The 16669-nt window shown below is 42.7% G+C and overlaps 1 protein-coding gene across 1 annotated transcript; it reads left to right on the top strand.

Moving 5' to 3' along the window:
• Nucleotides 1-3027: 3027 nt before the first annotated feature.
• Nucleotides 3028-4611, top strand: LOC137959392 (uncharacterized). The gene has a single exon (XM_068806785.1). It carries the CDS (start codon nucleotides 3028-3030, stop codon nucleotides 4609-4611), a length of 1584 nt encoding a protein of 527 aa, XP_068662886.1.
• The last annotated feature ends 12058 nt before the right edge of the window (nucleotides 4612-16669 follow it).

The following is a 16669-nucleotide window of genomic DNA, read 5'->3' as shown; positions in this document are numbered from 1 at the left end:
GTGCCTAGGCCACTGCTCCCCTCTTCTGTGATATGGTTGAGCAACCTCTCTCACCTCTGGACTCTGATGTCTCTCTGTCCTCAACTCCTGTAGCATGCTGATGACTCGGCTCATCTCTTCTTCCAAACCACAAACCTTCCCTAACACTGGTTGTGCTATTTCAAGGCTATCTTCTATCTTTTGTATCCTGATTTGGATTTCTTCATTGCTGATATTATCCCCCACGTTACCCTGCTCTGATTCCATGTTGTTATGGTCCTGAATCATGGATCGAGTAACACGGCGTGGGAATTGTGAATTCAGCACTGGTAACTAGTTGTTGGACTCGGTAAGGAGGGTTAAAGATCCCTTCTTTGGGTAATCTTCCACCAGTGATCAGTCTCCCTTTTTATGAACTCATTCTAGTGCTAAAGTTATAGCTAGAATGGAATTAATTCAGGTGGAGAGATAAGGGAGGAATACTTGTTCTTGCTCATGTAAATCAGGGTTTCAACCCTGATTTGATGCAGCTCGTTCTAGGACTTGAAGGCCTAGCTTAGGGGGAGAGCCTTGGCTCACGTTGATGGCTTCCCTTGCTCTGTTTTCGTGATGAATTTTCATCAAGAAGAGTGGTTCTAATCCTTCACGTGAAAGAACCAGAATTCTTCTGTCTTTGCTGCTCGTCAAGAGGGAATTGAACCAAGCTTGTTGTTGACGGTGATGAGGAGGAAAGACCCTCTCTTTGGGCTCGTAAAAGGGGCAGGAAGCTCCTCTTCTTAGTATAGATGATCAGGGGTGAATTTGGGTGAAGATGGATGGCAATGGAGGGTGAAGGATAGGTTGGATTTTTGGAGTAAACCCTAAACTCGAGATCAAGAGGTGATCTCAACCTGTTTAGACTAGGTTATTTTAAAATCTCAAAGCTTACCTATTTCATTCATACCTTTCCCTTAAATAGGTCACGTCATGGAATTTTAGGGTTAGGGTTACAATAATTCCCCATAATGCCCTTACATATAAAGTAATTAGAAATAACTCCTACTTAAAACAATATAAGAAATAAATCCTACTGAAAGAAATATAAGAAATAAATCCTATTGAGTGAGTTGTTGTTGTCTCCTTCGTTGTGTGACTCGGTGTGCTATTGAGTCCACAACACCAAATTCCAAGTGGAGTTATTGTACATAACCTGCATTTCTTCATCTATGGCATATTTCCACCTTGAATCTTGTCTTCTTCATAACAGGTACGAATAAGGGAAGAGGATATTGCAAACAAAAAAGAAACACAACTTGAAAACAAACATTAATGGAAGCATAATGAGAGATATGGTGTGAAGTGGATGGAGATGTAACAATATTGGAGTGGTGCTTTTTGTAAAGAGGAATACACCATATGTCATAAGTGTTGGAAGATGAGCCCAAGCCCATACGACCAAGGAAGGCCAACATATCCAAGTGTGTTGGAAGATGGGTCCAAGCCTATAAGACCAAGGAAGGCCCACATATCCAAGTGTGTTGGAAGATGGGCCCAAGCCCATAAGATATGGACCCACCATGATCACACGAGCCAGTGGGACCCACCATGGTCATGTGAGGTGGCATTATGAGTCTTACACAAGAAGAAGTCTTACAAAGCTACAATTATTATGGAAGGAGGTTTAACAGAAGAGTTTCAATTTAAAGGTGTTTTAGTCATATTAGTCTTCTATTTATATTAGGTTATTTAATTATGCTAGGACTTATCTTCAAGTGTTAGAGTTTGGGTGTAATTGGAACAAAGGTAGTTTAATTGTAATTGGACTCTACTACCTTCCTCTATTATAAATAGAGGTTCATGTACTCTGTTATGAACTCGATAGCGAGCCGTGTAACTTAGCGGCACTATGGCTGAGTTACTGAGTACAGAGTCCCTTAGGTTATATTGTTGTTTTTTACATCAGTCAAGAGTAAATATGCCTCCAGGTAATTCTATTAATTTGGCCCTAAATTGCTTCAAACATATGTAGGAGGGAAGATTGAATATGAAGAGGCAAGTATTATTTTGGCCAAAAATAGAATCCCGAGTTCTCCTTGATGAGGTCAAGGTGTGAGTTCCCCATTGAGTTCTAGTTATTCCTCTGATCTCTTCTTCTTTACTCCTTTCCCTTCCATTTTACACAGTCCAATCCAGAACAGCAATGTGGATCCATTCACTGGTTTCAGGTGTTGTTGTTCGGTTTTAGTCAAGAAAGAGCAGGGAAATTATAGTCCATTCCAGCGAGCAGAGAAGATACGGTTGTTCGTTTTGAACCAGCCGACCAATGAGGTGCTGCCTAGTTCGCCCCGAGAACAATAGGGCACTGATATTCAGATCTCGCCAAGCCCACCAGTCCACTGCTGTCCTGTAATCGAGCGTAACATTGGTCGTTACCTAATTCCCATTGAGAGGAGCAGGGTGCTGCTGTCCAGATCTTGTCAAGTGCAGAAATCTATGGCTGACCCCCTATTAAATGAGCACACTAGTGGGTTGATACCCACTCCCAGCTGACAACAGCAGAGTGTTGTTGTTCAGACCGGCTCAAGTACCTCAAGCAACGTTCTGTCCAGAACCAGCCCAGAACAGATATGGAAGACCTACTCTCTCAGCACTGGATTTATATGTCCCATGCTGTGTTACACGATCTATGACTAGGCACCCTAACATCTTGGTATTAGAGCAGGGAACATGGGGGACCCATCCCAAAGTGAAAAGTTGAGAAACCTAGCCAGAGAATTGAGGGAAGAAAATGCAGCTTGAATGGTAGAAATGATGGAACAGATCACAAGCAGAGTCTCTGAGATTGTGGCTGGATTAAACTGAGCCCTAGACACCACATGAAGGATGGAAGAGCCCTCTTACAGTAGAGGGGGAGAACAACATTCTTGGCACAATGGTCTACTGGCACAAGGTGGAGGGTCAGTACCCAGGTACACCAAACTTGATTTCCCCACCTACACCGAGTCCTTTGACCCCTTAATCTGGCAACACAAAAGTGAAATTTTTTTTGCCCACCAAGGCACATTAGACATGGACAAGGTGAGGTTAGCTGCTTTCCACTTGCTGGATGAAGCTCAACTCTGGTTCTATCAAGTGGAGTTGGACCGCCTGGTTGTCGATTGGGAAGAGTTTAAAGAGCTATGCATGATATGGTTCAGAATTCCAGCTTACAGGAACCCCTTGGGGGACTTGGTCTTGTTAAGACAGGTCGGTTTGGTAGAAGCATACCAACCTCAATTTCAGGAAAAATTAGCTCGAGCTAGCCACCTAGTTCGAAGAGACCAACATGTAAATCTGTTCACAGTAGGGCTTAATTATTTGTTGAACCTGGAGGTGGAGCTCCATGCGCCTAATGATTTGGGGCGAGCTATGAATTTGGTTCGGGCAATGGAAGCAAGACAACACACTCATAATAGGGGGAGTGGCTGGCAAGGGGGGAAGAATTATTCGCCTTCGGTGGTAGGGCCACCAGTGCCACCACCCAAAACTACTACTGGCCATACTATGGCATCAACCACTAGAACCAACAACTCACCATCCCCATATATTAGAAAATTAACCGGGATGGAAATGGCTGACCGAAGAGCTAAGAACCTCTGCTATAATTGTGACAAAATTTATCGGGCTGGCCACCAATGTAAAAGATTGTTTTGGTTGGAGTTGGAAGCATGGGCAGAGGAAGAAAAACCAACCGAGGATACTCCAAAGGATGTTGAACCAGAAATTTCCTTACATGCCATTATTGGACAGAAGTCGGCCAAAACCATGCAAGTGCGAGCCAAGGTTATTGACCAATCACTAGTGGGGTTAGTGGACTCGGGCAGCACACACAACTTCCTCAGTGTGACAGCGGCAAAACACCTCCGACTTGGGATCCAACCTCACCCAATTGCCACGGTTTCAGTCGCCAATGGTGAGAAGGTTCTGAGCTACGGGGTCAGCAAGGACGTACAATTTTCCATTGGTAACACTCACTTTACCACTGAAAATTTTCTAATTTCTCTAGCCGGATTTGATATAGTGCTCGGGGTTAAGTGGTTGCAAACATTGGGCCCAATTTTGTGGGACTTCTCGGCATTAACAATGAACTTTGTGTTAGAAGGCAAACCAGTGCAGTTAAGGGGTAGTCAAGCTTCAGCCACCCCCCATGTCCACCTATTACACGAGCAACAACCACCGGCCAGCAACATGGACAAGTTACTAGAGGAGTTCACCGACTTGTTTTGGGAGCCGTCTGGCCTCCCCCCATTGAGGCACTATGACCACCAAATTTGTTTAAAATCCGGATCACATGTAGTGGTGGTTAGACCCTACAAGTATCCACACCTCCAGAAAGATGAAATTGAACAACAGTGCAAGACCATGTTGGAACATGGCCTTATCCGTAGCAGCCATTCCTCATTTTGTTCGCTGGTTATACTAGTTAAGAAGCATGATGGCACATGGCGGTTCTGTGTGGACTACAGGGAGCTCAATGCAAAAACCATCAAAGACAAGTTTTCCATACTAGTGGTGGATGAGCTATTGGACGAATTGCATGGGTCAACAATTTTTACCAAGCTAGATTTGAGATCGGGCTATCACCAAATCAGAATGCATCTGCCAGATATCTAGAAAACTCATTCCGTACTCACCATGGACACTTCAAATTCGTGGTGATGCTTTTCAGGTTATCCAACACACCGTCCACCTTACGGGCTTTGATGAATGAGGTATTTCGTGATTATCTCATAAAATTTGTGTTGATTTTCTTCGATGATATTCTTATTTACAGAAAATCAGGAGCACAACATTTCGAAGACTTATGACTTGTTTTCCAACTCCTCCAAGCACATCATCTCTTCATGAAACGCTCCAAATGTTCATTTGGGAAGGCCCAAGTCACCTATATTGGCCACATTATCACATAAGAGGGCGTCACAGTGGACCCATAAAAAATTATAGAAATCACCAACTGGCCTCAACCGCACAACATTTCATCCTTAAGAGGATTTTTAGGGCTAGCGGGCTATTATCAGAAATTTATAAAAAATTATGGTCCACTAGCTAGTCCATTGACCAATATTCTCAAGTGCAATGCCTTTGTTTGGGAGGATTCATCAACAAAATCTTTCATGGCACTCAAGTAGGCTTTAGTTTCCGCTCCAGTCCTGCAATTACCTGATTTTGAGGACCTATTTTTGGTGGAGTGTGACGCTTCAGGGGGCGGTACTACAACAAACACAACACCCCATTGCATATTTTATCTGGCAACTAGCAGCACCTCACCATAAATTACCCGCTTATGTGTGCAAGCTGATTGGGTTGGCCAAGGCGGTTCAACATTGGCGGCCCTACTTGTGGGGACACACTTTCCTCATCTGCACTGGCCACTATAGCCTAAAATTTCTGCTAGCACAACGCATCTCAACGTCTTCACAACAACACTGGATCAGCAAATTATTGGGGTTTGACTTCACAGTGGAACACAAGTCGGGCAAATTGAACAAGTTGGCTGATGCCTTATCCTGTCTATCCGGTTAGCTAGCCAAGGTCTCTCTTGCTCAATTCCATTAAAGAGGACCAACGGGCTAACCCAGTTCTCCGAGGGCTATCTCAAAAGATCATTGCGAGAACCATGGACTCTAGGTGGGCTAATCTGTAACAACACAATTTTGTATGACAATCGCATATATTTACCACACTCCTCTCCATTGGTTGCCATAATTTTATCTACCTACCATGATAGCACTCATGAGGCGTTAAAAAGACGTTGCATCAGATCAGGGCCAATTTTTACTGGCAAGGCATGAAGTCCGTAATTGCTGAGTACGTTGCCTCGTGTCATACCTGTCAACGCAACAAGGGTGAACATTTATCACCAGCTAGTGTCCTTCAACCACTCACCCTTCCCACACAAGTTTTGGCTGATCTTTTCATGGACTTCATTGATGACCTTCCCAAAGCTTCTGGCAAATCCATCCTTTTGGTGGTGGTTGACAGATTCTCAAAGTATGCTCACTTTATATCTTTGGCTCTTTCATATATGGCTTCACGCATCGATCAATTGTTTTTCGATAATATTGTTCATTTGCATGGCATTCCGAAGTCCAAAGTGAGCAATCGTGATGCCGTCTTAACCAACCACTTTTGGAGAGAGCTTTTCAGATTATGTGGTACCAAACTGAAGTCTTCCTCTTCTTATCAACCGTAATCTGATGGGTAGACTGACGTTGTTAACCGCACGGTGGAAATGTACTTATGGTGCTTCATAGGCGACTGCCCGCAACGATGGCTGGAATGGCTCCCTTGGGCCTAATATTGTAACAATACATCCTTCCATACCGCCTTGCAAGCCACGTTATTCAATGTCCTCTATTGCAGGGATCTGTCAAAGTTGATGTCCTATATGGCCGGTTCCACCCGAGTTGACACCCTTGACCAGGCACTGCTGGACCATGATCGGGTACTTCAAGCAGCCACCCAACATCTCCAGAACGCTCAGGCCAGGATGAAAGCCTATTACGACAAGGGCCACAAAGATGTGACATACAACCCCGGTGATTATTTGTGGCTTCGCCTCCAACCCTACCATCAACAGTTTCTGGCTGGCCCCCGCCACAAGCTATTTCCCAAATTCTTTGGTCCCTTTTTGGTCTCCAACATATTGGGCAAGTGGCGTACCAACTGTAGCTTCCACCAGACGCTCAATTGCACTACGTCTTGCATGTGTCCCTCCTCAAACCCTTTAGGGGTCCAACACCACCTCCGCATCCGTTCTTACTGCCAATAAAGAAGGGGCATGTTATTTTCCCTCCAGCCACAACCTTGCAAGTCCGCCAACTTCATAACAAGTGGGAGGTTATCTTCCAGTGGGCTGACACAGATGCAGCGGTGGCCACATGGGAAGATGTGGAGACATTTCTTTGGGCCTATCCTACCTTCGAGCTTGAGGACAAACTTTTTCTCTAGGGGGAGAGTGATGTTATGAACTCGATAGCGAGCCATGTAACTCAGCAGCACCATGGCTGAGTCACTGAGTACCGAGTCCCTTAGTTTATATTTCTCTTTTTATATCAGTCAGGAGTAAATATGCCTCAGGGGCATTCTTGTAATTTTTGCCCTAAACTATGGTTGGCATCAAGCATATGTAGGAGGGAAGATGGAATATGAAGAGGCAAGTATTATTTTGGCCAAAAAAATGATCCCGAGTTCTCCTTGAAGACCTCAAGGTTGGAGTTCCTCATTGAGCTCTAGTTATCCCTCTGATCTCTTCTTCTTCACCACTTTCCCTTCCATTTTATAGAGTCCAACCCAGAACAGCAGCAAGGACCCATTCATTGGTTTCAGGTGCTGTTGTTCAGTTTGTAGTTGAGTAGAGCAGGGGATTACTGTTCTATTCCGATGATCATAGTGGTGCGTTGTTGTTCGATTTTAGTCAAGAAAGAGTAGGGAGATTACAGTCCCTTCCAGCGAGTAGAGCAGGCGCGGTTGTTCATTTTGAACCAGCCGACCAGTGAGGTGCCGTTCTGTTCCCACCGAGAATAGTAGGGTATTGCTGTTCAGATCTCGCCAAGCCCACCAGTCCACTGCTGCCCTATAATGGAGTGTAACATTGGTGGCTACCCAATTCCCATCGAGAGCAACAGGGTGCTGCAGTCCAGATCTAAGCGAGCGCAGCAGCCTACGGCTGCCCCCTGTTAAATGAGCACACCAATGGGTCGATACCCACTCCCAACCGAGAACAGCAAAGTGCTGCTGTTCAGACCGGGTCAAGTACCTCAGGGAGGGTTCTGTCTAGAACCAACCCAGAACAGACATGGAAGACCTAGTCTCTCAGAGCTGGATCTATTCGTCCCACGCCGTGTTAATGAAGTATTTCTCTTTTTCATAAATTCAACATGTTATCTGAGCAGGTTCTATGAGTTGACTCTTGACAGAGGTAATGTGATCTTTTTTGATTTATTATCTCTAGTAGTTTAGGTTCGTATTTATCTTTTTTTAGTCCCTATACCCGCTATTTTATTTATGTTTTCATCTCTATAATGATCTTTTCATATTTCAAATTATACATTGAGTGAAATATATTTGAGTCTAATTTCCAAAGAAAATGATATTTTCCAATTAGAGTTATCTACAAAGATAAATTGATATTTGAAGCAGTGAAGGTCAGATTGTAAAAGAAGTTTGAGCAGCAGCAGAAAGCTTCAACTTCCAAGCTATTTTATGCTATCAAGAATGAGACTTCATATGGAGAATTATATATCACAAGAAAGATCTATAAGTCTATTTTATTATCTGTTCAACCAATCCTCGATCTGATTTTTTTTTATATGGATATATTGATCTTAGAAAAGTCAATAGTCATACTAGAAAAAGGGAAAGGAGTACGTAGTTCGGTAGAGACCAAAATCAATCAGATTATATATCTAAATATAAGTATATTTTATGAAGATAATTTATACTTGGATGAAATTTATTTAAGTCTAGTTTCACAAGGAGAAAATTTTATGTCAATCTGATCTATATTTAAGGATATATTCGCATTGGAAGAATCAAAGGTCATACTGGTATCCTATTGCATTGAAAATTTTGATTGTTTTGCCTCACTTTTTGAGTTGATGTTATTGATCAACTATATTAGGAAAATATCTCACTTACCCCTTTTTTGGTTACTACATCTATATTATTTGGTTCAAGCTGGGAACACTACCATTAGCACCCAGTTTGAGGGGGAGTAGTAGATGAAGTACAACAAAGAGGTATTTTATTCCATATGTTGTGGGAAGTTTTATGTGACAAAAATATTCAAGAAAGGGGGAGCACAAATGACAAACCTTTGGCATCTAAGAATAAATTTTTTTGTAGCAAATAAAATTGAAGATAAAGAATCCTAACTCCCAGTAATGATTGTGGTAATTATTGGTGATACCCGACTTTGCTCGACTTGGTTCTATTTCTCTTACTGGATTATTATTTTGAGGTATTTTCAATATATTCCCTGGTCAACGTATTGCATCAGATTAATTTATGGGTCCTTTTTACAAGGATTTTTATTATTTTGGTTTGCGTTATATGGGCCCATGCCCATTGCACTTGTAGCTATTATATCTTTGGATGAGACATTATTATTGAATAAGTAGTGCGCTCGGCATTCTATCTCCCTATTTACCCATTACCTATTAGTTATTTGACAACCTTACTCCTACCATCTTTTATTTGACTCTCACATACATCTTTGGGCCAACCTTTTGCTTGTTGCTTCGGTTGGGAGTTTAAGTCCACCATGGTTGGGTGTTTTAAGTCCATTGAGACTTTATATATATATATATATATAACCATGGGTGTTTTATCGCCGTCTTGTGAATGACATGCATTCATCACCCATTTCTACCTATGAGAGTTGGTGCCCGGGTTGGGACATCTTGATGGAGGAGCCTTATTATTACATATATGTTACCCCCCTTAATTAACATTTATTACTCCTACCACTTGAGAGTCGTTGTCTTATTGTTATGGTCCCTAGTCATGGATCAAATAACTCATCATGGGATTTTAGAATCCAGCACTGTAATAGAGCAGCTGCTCTCGGTAAGGATGGAGAAGGGTTCTCCTTTCTTTGGCTGTGCTCGGATAGGAGGAAAGCAGCCTCCTTTGTGGGACTAGGCTGCTGTTCTCGGTAAGGGCAGAGGGCCCTTGCTGCTGCTGCTTGGACAAGAGGGGAAAGGTTCACCTTTTGCTCACGGAAGAGAGGGTTTGGAACCCTCTTTGCTGTTGCTCGGGTTAGGGGCTGCAAAACCTCTAACTTGGACAGCCCTTGGACCAGAGGTTAGGGATTCCTAACCTTGTTTCTTGCTGGCCTTGAGGCTGAGAGACTCTGAATTGTGGCTACTCGTGATGTGATGATGGAGAGCCTCAAACCTGGCTCAGAAAGGGTTGGAGAGACCCTCTATTGATGCTGTGAATAGATGGGAGGGTGAACCCTATAATTGAACTTGGAAAAGGGGCAGAAACTCCCTGTTCTCTTCGGCATGGATCAAGGTAAACAAAAATTAAAATAAGGGAGAAGGAAATTCAGATTCAAGAGGGAACCTAAACCTAGAGCTCATCAACGAGACCTCCAAACCCTAGAGCTCATCAAGGAGAACTCCAAACCCTATTTAACCTAATTCAAGACTTGCCTTTTTTCTCATTCCTTTGCCATCTAAGTAGGGTTGACGCCGACCACAGTTTTAGGGTTAATTATTACAATTTTTCCCTAATAGCAATTTAACTTAAATAATGCATAAAACGAATATAAAACAATACGGAAAGAAAGCTATTAACTCTATGACTCAATGCACTTCCGTTGTATGACTCTGTTAGCTATTGAGTCCTCAACATCTGCCTCCCCTTGGAGAAAGAGCTTGTCCTCAAGCTCGTAAGATGAGTTGACCTGTTTGAAGGTGTCCAATTGTTCCCATGTCACTGCGTCTAGTTTAGTAGCTGTCCACTGGACTAGAATCTACCACTAGTCATGAACCAAATGGGCTCGTAACACTACGGCTGGTGTAAGGATGACGTGTCCTTTGTCCATCGGAGGAAGGAACAGAGTGGTTGTAGGAGGTGATTCCACATATGGTTTTAGGAGGGATACATGAAACACATCATGCAGCTTGGCCATGGCTGGAAGTTGTAGTTGATAGGCCACTGGTCCCACGTGTCGAATAATGGAGAAAGGTCCAAAGTACTTGGGTGAGAGCTTAAGGCGTGGCGGTCCGGCAATGGACTTTTGTAAGTACGGTTGGAGTCGTTACCAAACATAGTCCCCTATCTCGTACAAGACATCTCGGGGTCCCTTGTCGTAGAAATCTTTCATGCAAACCTGAGTGTGTTGGAGGCGATATGTAATATTCTGTAATACCTGGTCACAATCTATGAGTGCATGATCATTGGCGTCCACGTGGGTGGACCCTGGAGTATAAGAGAGGAGCCGAGGGGGATCCTTACCAAAGAGAACCCTGAAAGGAGTGGATTGTAAGGCTGAGTGGAATGAATTGTTGTAACAATATTCAGCCCACGATAGCCATTGAACCCAGTGTTTCGGATGATCGCCCACAAGGCACCGTAGATACATTTCGACGGTGTGGTTAACCACCTCGGTTTGGCCATCTGTCTGGGGATGATATGAGGAGGAAAATTTCAACTTCGTGCCACTCAGAAAAAAAGTTTATGCCAGAAAGTGCTGGTAAATACCGTGTCCCAATCACTGACAATAGATTCTGGTATGTCATGCAAGCGAACAATATGCTCAAGGAAGGTCTGTGCCACTCGTGATACTATATATCAATGAGCCATAGGAATAAAATGTGCATACTTGGAGAACCGATCCACCTCCACAGATACTACTGATTTGTCGGCTGACTGGGGAAGACCCTCGACAAAGTCCATTGAAATATCGGCCAAGACTTGTATAGGGAGTTCGAGAGGTTGAAGAAGACCTGCTGGACTTAATTGGTCAGCTTTGTAGCATTGACATACCTGGCATGCTGAGACATATGTGGCTATGGTGGTCTTCATGGCTTTCCAATAAAAAATTGCTCGAACGCACTGCAAAGTTTTTTGGATGCCTTCATGTGTGATGTCATGTAAGGCAGAGAGGATGGCTGGAATCAACTCGGAAGTATGTGGTAGATAAATCCACCGTTTGTAGCAAATGATGTCATGTAAGGCAGAGAGGATGGCTGGAATCAACTCGGAAGTGTGTGGTAGATAAATCCACCGTTTGTAGCAAATAAGGGAATCTTGGAAGGACCACTTAGAATCCATTATCCCCTCTATAAATTTTCTGTGGAGCTCTTGTAGGACAAGAAGAGTGGCATGGGCCTCTCTCACCAAGTTTAAGATGAGGAAACGAGGCTGGCTGATCGCATATATGAGCTGTTGGTGTTCAAAATGCCATGACAAGGCATCCGCTGCCTTGTTTAATCTTCCTGAATGGTACTTGACTAAAAAATCAAATCTCATCAATTTACTGATCCAAGGCTGTTGTGGTGAAGTTGTGAGGCATTTTTTAAGTAAGAATTTAAAGTTTTAATGATCAGTATGGATGAGAAATTCACGACCCCATAAGTAAGGATGCCAGTGTTGGACCGCCTTGCCCAACACGATTAATTCCCTTTCATACACTACTAATTTGTGATGTTGTGCTTCCAACTGCCTACTGAAATATGCAATGGGGTGTGACTGTTGTTGTAAGATGGCCCCAATGCCCACACCAGATGCATCATACTCAACTAAAAATAAGTCCTCAAAATTGGGAAGTTGTAAGATGAGTGTGGAGGCGAGAGCTACTTTGAGGGCCTCAAAGGACTGTGTGGCCTCATCATTCTAACTTGAGGAGACTGGTCAATGGTGCTGCCAAGGGTCCATAATTCTGAATGAACTTGTGGTAGCATTTGGCTAGGCCCAAAAATCTTCTCAAAGCTAAGCGAGACTGAGAAGTGGCCAATCATGAATTACTTGAATCTTCTCGAGATCAACAGTGACCCCCGCATGTGATATAATATGGCAGAGATAGGTGACATGTGACTCTGCAAAAGAGCATTTAGATTTATTCAAATAGAGCTGGTGGGCTCGTATCAATTCAAAAACTATCCATAAATGAGCTATATGCTCTTCCCCGAACTTGTTGTACATGAGCTTATCATAAAAAAAAACAAGAACAAATTTCCGAAGATAGTTGCTAAATACCTCATTCCTTAGTGCTTGAAAGTGGATGGTGCATTTGATAACTCAAATGGCATGACCACAAACTCAAAATGGTTGTGTTGTGTGCGGAAGACCGTCTTCTCAATGTCGGAGGGGTGCATACGAAGTTGATGATATCTTGAGTGTAATTCTAGTTTAGTGAAGACCCACAAACCATGTAATTCATCCAGGAGCTCCTCCACTACCGGGATACGGAACTTATCCTTCACGGTCTAGGCATTTTAACTCCCTATAATCGATACAAAATATCCATGTGCTATCATGTTTCTTCACGAGCTAGACGGGTGAAGAGAATCGGGAGTGGCTGCTGCGAATAAGGCCCTGTTGTAACATGGCTTGGCATTGTCACTCGATTTCATCCTTCTGGAGGTGGGGATACTAGTACGGCTGAACTACCACCACGTAAGAACCTGGTTTTAAACGTATCCTATGGTCACAGTGTCTCAAGGGAGGCAATCCGGAAGGCTCTTGGAAAAGGTCGGAGAACTTGTCGAGAAATTTTTCGATGGTGTTGTCCGGTTGGTCTTGTGTGTGAATGGTATGAAGGTGGTGGGGTTTGTCCACCTGACTGCCCTATAATAGCACTTTGAATCCGCTCAATACAAAGCTCATAGTTAAAGCAAAGAAATCCCACTATATTGTTCCCAATGTTTATAACCATTTGATGCTTAACACCATATCAAATCCTGCCAAAGGTATGATAAAAAATTCTGACTGAAATAAAGTTGTACCAATTGAAAAATTTGCTGTTTTGCTAATCCCGTAGCTCAGGACTTTCTCCCCATTGGCCATCAAAACCGTGGTTGTTGGGTGTGGATTGATATGTAACTGAAGATGTTGAGCAGCTGTCAAGCCAAGAAATACTTCCTAAATCCACTAGTCCCACAAGTTTCTGGTCGAGGACTCGAACTCTGACTTGCATAGTTTTGGCAGATTTCTGCCCAGTAATGGCAAGCAGAGAGATAGCTGGTGGTTCCTTCTCAATAAGATCATCATTATTTTTTGTATCCTTTGTTTCATCCACTTCAAGCCAGAACAACCGTTTACATTGGTGGCCTACCCTGTATGGTTCAACACAGTTGTAGCACAGGTTCTTGGACCTCTATTCCACCATCTCGAAACTGGTTAATTTTTTGATATACTGAGGTGGGGGTTACTAGAGCGTGTGTCGACTGCCTGAGTAGTATTCAAATTATTTATGGGCGGTGGTAATGCTGGATATGGCACCTGAGTAGAAGTATTTTGGTGCCCTTGCCAATTGGAGGAAGTGTTCCATTCCCCTTGCCAAACTGGCCTATGATGCTGAAGCCGCTGTTGTTGTTGCATTACTCGAGCTAAATTCATTGCTCGAGCCAAATCTGAAGGTGAATGAAGTTCCACCTCTAACCTCAGAGATTCAATGAGGCCTGCTGTAAATAAGTTGATCTGTTGGTCGACTCATATCAACTGGCCAGTGTGAGCCAATTTTTCTTGGAACTATTTTTGATACGGTTCAACAGACCCAATTTGTCTCAACAGGACCAAATCTCCCAAGGGGTTGCTGTGGATGAGAGGGCAAAATTGAATTATGCATAACTCTTTAAATTCATACCAATCCAGACTAATCTTTCTAGTTCCACCAAGTGAAACCATAGTTGAATCTAACATGTGGAAAGCGGAAAGTCCCACTTTGTCAAACTCAGCAGTCCCTTTATTTAAAAAAAAAATCTTACATCTATGCAACCAAATTAAGGGATTGACTGAACCAGTAAATGTAGGAAAATCCAATTTTGTGCACCTAGGTATTGTATCTCCACTCTACAGTGCTTGGACAGTGGTGCGACCAGGAAACTGCTCCTCCCTTCGACTGTCCGAATGATTCTCCCCTCTTCAGTCTGGGATAGAGTGTCTCTCTGCCATGAAATCTGACATCTTGCTAGTGAGTCGCTGGATTTGCAAGTTCATGCCAGGAATTTTTTCCAACTTTTCTCATGCTTCAGCATGTTCATCTTGCATCCCTTTGATCTTGCTTCTAAGTTCTTCATTACGGGATGTATCCCCTATGTTACCCTGCTCAGATACCAAGTTGGTATGGTCCCTAGTCATGGATCGAGTAACTCGACGTGGGATTGAGAATCCAGTACTATAATAGAGCAGCTGTTCTCGGTAAGGATGGAGAAGGGTTCTCCTTTCTTTGGCTGTGCTCGGATATGAGGAAAGCAACCTTCTTTGTGGGACTAGGCTGTTGTTCTCGGTAAGGGCAGAGGGCCCTTGCTGTTGCTGCTTGGATAGGAGGGGAAAGGTTCCCATTTTTCTCATGGAAAAGAGGGTTTGGAACCCTCTTTGCTGCTGCTCAGATTAGGGGCTGCAAAGCCTCTAACTTGAACAGCCCTTGGACCAGAGGTTAGGGGTTCCTAACCTTGTTTCTTGCTGGCCTTGAAGCTGAGAGCCTCTGAATTATGGCTGCTCATGATGTGATGATGGAGAGCCTCAAACCTGGCTCAGAAAGGGAGGGAGAGACCCCCTATGGCTGCTGAGAATGGATGGGAGGCTGAAGCCTCTGATGGAACTCGGAAAAGGGGCAGAAACTCCCCTCTTCTCTTCAGTATGGATCAAGGTAAACAGAAATTAAAATAAGGAAGAAAGAAATTCAGATTCAAGAAGGAAACTAGACCTAGAGCTCATCAAGGAGATATCCAAACCCTAGAGCTCATCAAGGAGAACTCCAAACCCTGTTTAACCTAATTCAAGACATGCTTTTTATTTCTCATTCCCTTGCCCCCTAAGTAGGGTTGATGCCAACCATAGTTTTAGGGTTAATTATTACAATTCAGCCCCTATGGAAATTTAACTTAAATAATGCATAAAACAAATTTAAAACAATATGGAAAGAAAGCTATTAACTTTATGACTCAGTGCGCCTCCGTTGTATGACTTTGTTAGCTATTGAGTCCTCAACACTTGTGGAGGGACACAATGATGGAGGAGGTTTACTACACTTTTGAGCACTGCGTATAGTCCCACTACCTAAGAAAGATAAGAGTGCCACTACCTAAGAATGATAGGAGTGTGACCTACATCCAGCATGGGTTATGACAGGAGTATGGAGCAATACCATTGTTGGAAGATAAGCTCAAGCCCACACGACCAAGGAAGGCCCACAAGATGGGTCGTAGCCCATAAGAAGTAGAACCCACAATGATTACCATGAGCAGGCATCCTTATCACATCAGTTGGAAGATCAAGAAGGACTCACAAAAGTATCTTTATCTTAGGGTCAAGACCAAGAAGAGTTGTAGTTTGAGTTATGTTTGTCTTTTATCAATATTGAGTTATTTAATTATGCTAGGACTTATCTTTAAGTGTTAGAGTTTGGGTGTAATTGGGACAAGGGTAGTTTTATTGTAATTGGACTCTACTGCCTTCCTCTATTATAAATAGAGGTTCATGTACTCTTATTACAACAAGTTATTGATGTCAATGAAGTATTTCACTTTTCCATAAATTCAACATGGTATCAGAGAAGGTTCTGTGAGTTGACTTGGTCAACTCACGGAGGTAATGTGATCCTTTTCTCTAAACCCTAAACCCTAGGTCTAGGTTCGTAGTTATTTTTTTCAATCCCTATACCTATAGATTGCTTTGCATTTTTTTACCTCTATAAGTATTTTTTAAAATTTCAAATTATATATTGACGAAATTATATTTGAGTCTACTTTCTAAAAAAAATGATTTGTTCCAATCGGAGTTATCCACAAAGAGATATCGATATTTGAATGAGTGAAGGTCAGATTGCAAAAAGATTCGAGCAGCAGCAACAATCTTTAGATTCCGAGGTATTTTTTGCTATTAAGAACTAGATTTTATATGGAGAAATTTATATCAAAAGAAATATCTTTAAGTCTATTTTTTTACTTATTCAACTAATTTTTTATCTGAGTTATATACAAAGAGAAATCGATTT

Source organism: Aristolochia californica, unplaced genomic scaffold (genome assembly GCF_029961685.1).
Source record: "Aristolochia californica isolate CCGP_79_NKW_82.1479 unplaced genomic scaffold, dmAriCali1.0.hap1 SCAF_3, whole genome shotgun sequence".
NCBI lineage: Eukaryota > Viridiplantae > Streptophyta > Magnoliopsida > Piperales > Aristolochiaceae > Aristolochia > Aristolochia californica.
Note: the sequence above shows the minus strand (reverse complement) of the source record. Positions and strands in the feature narration are given on the sequence as shown.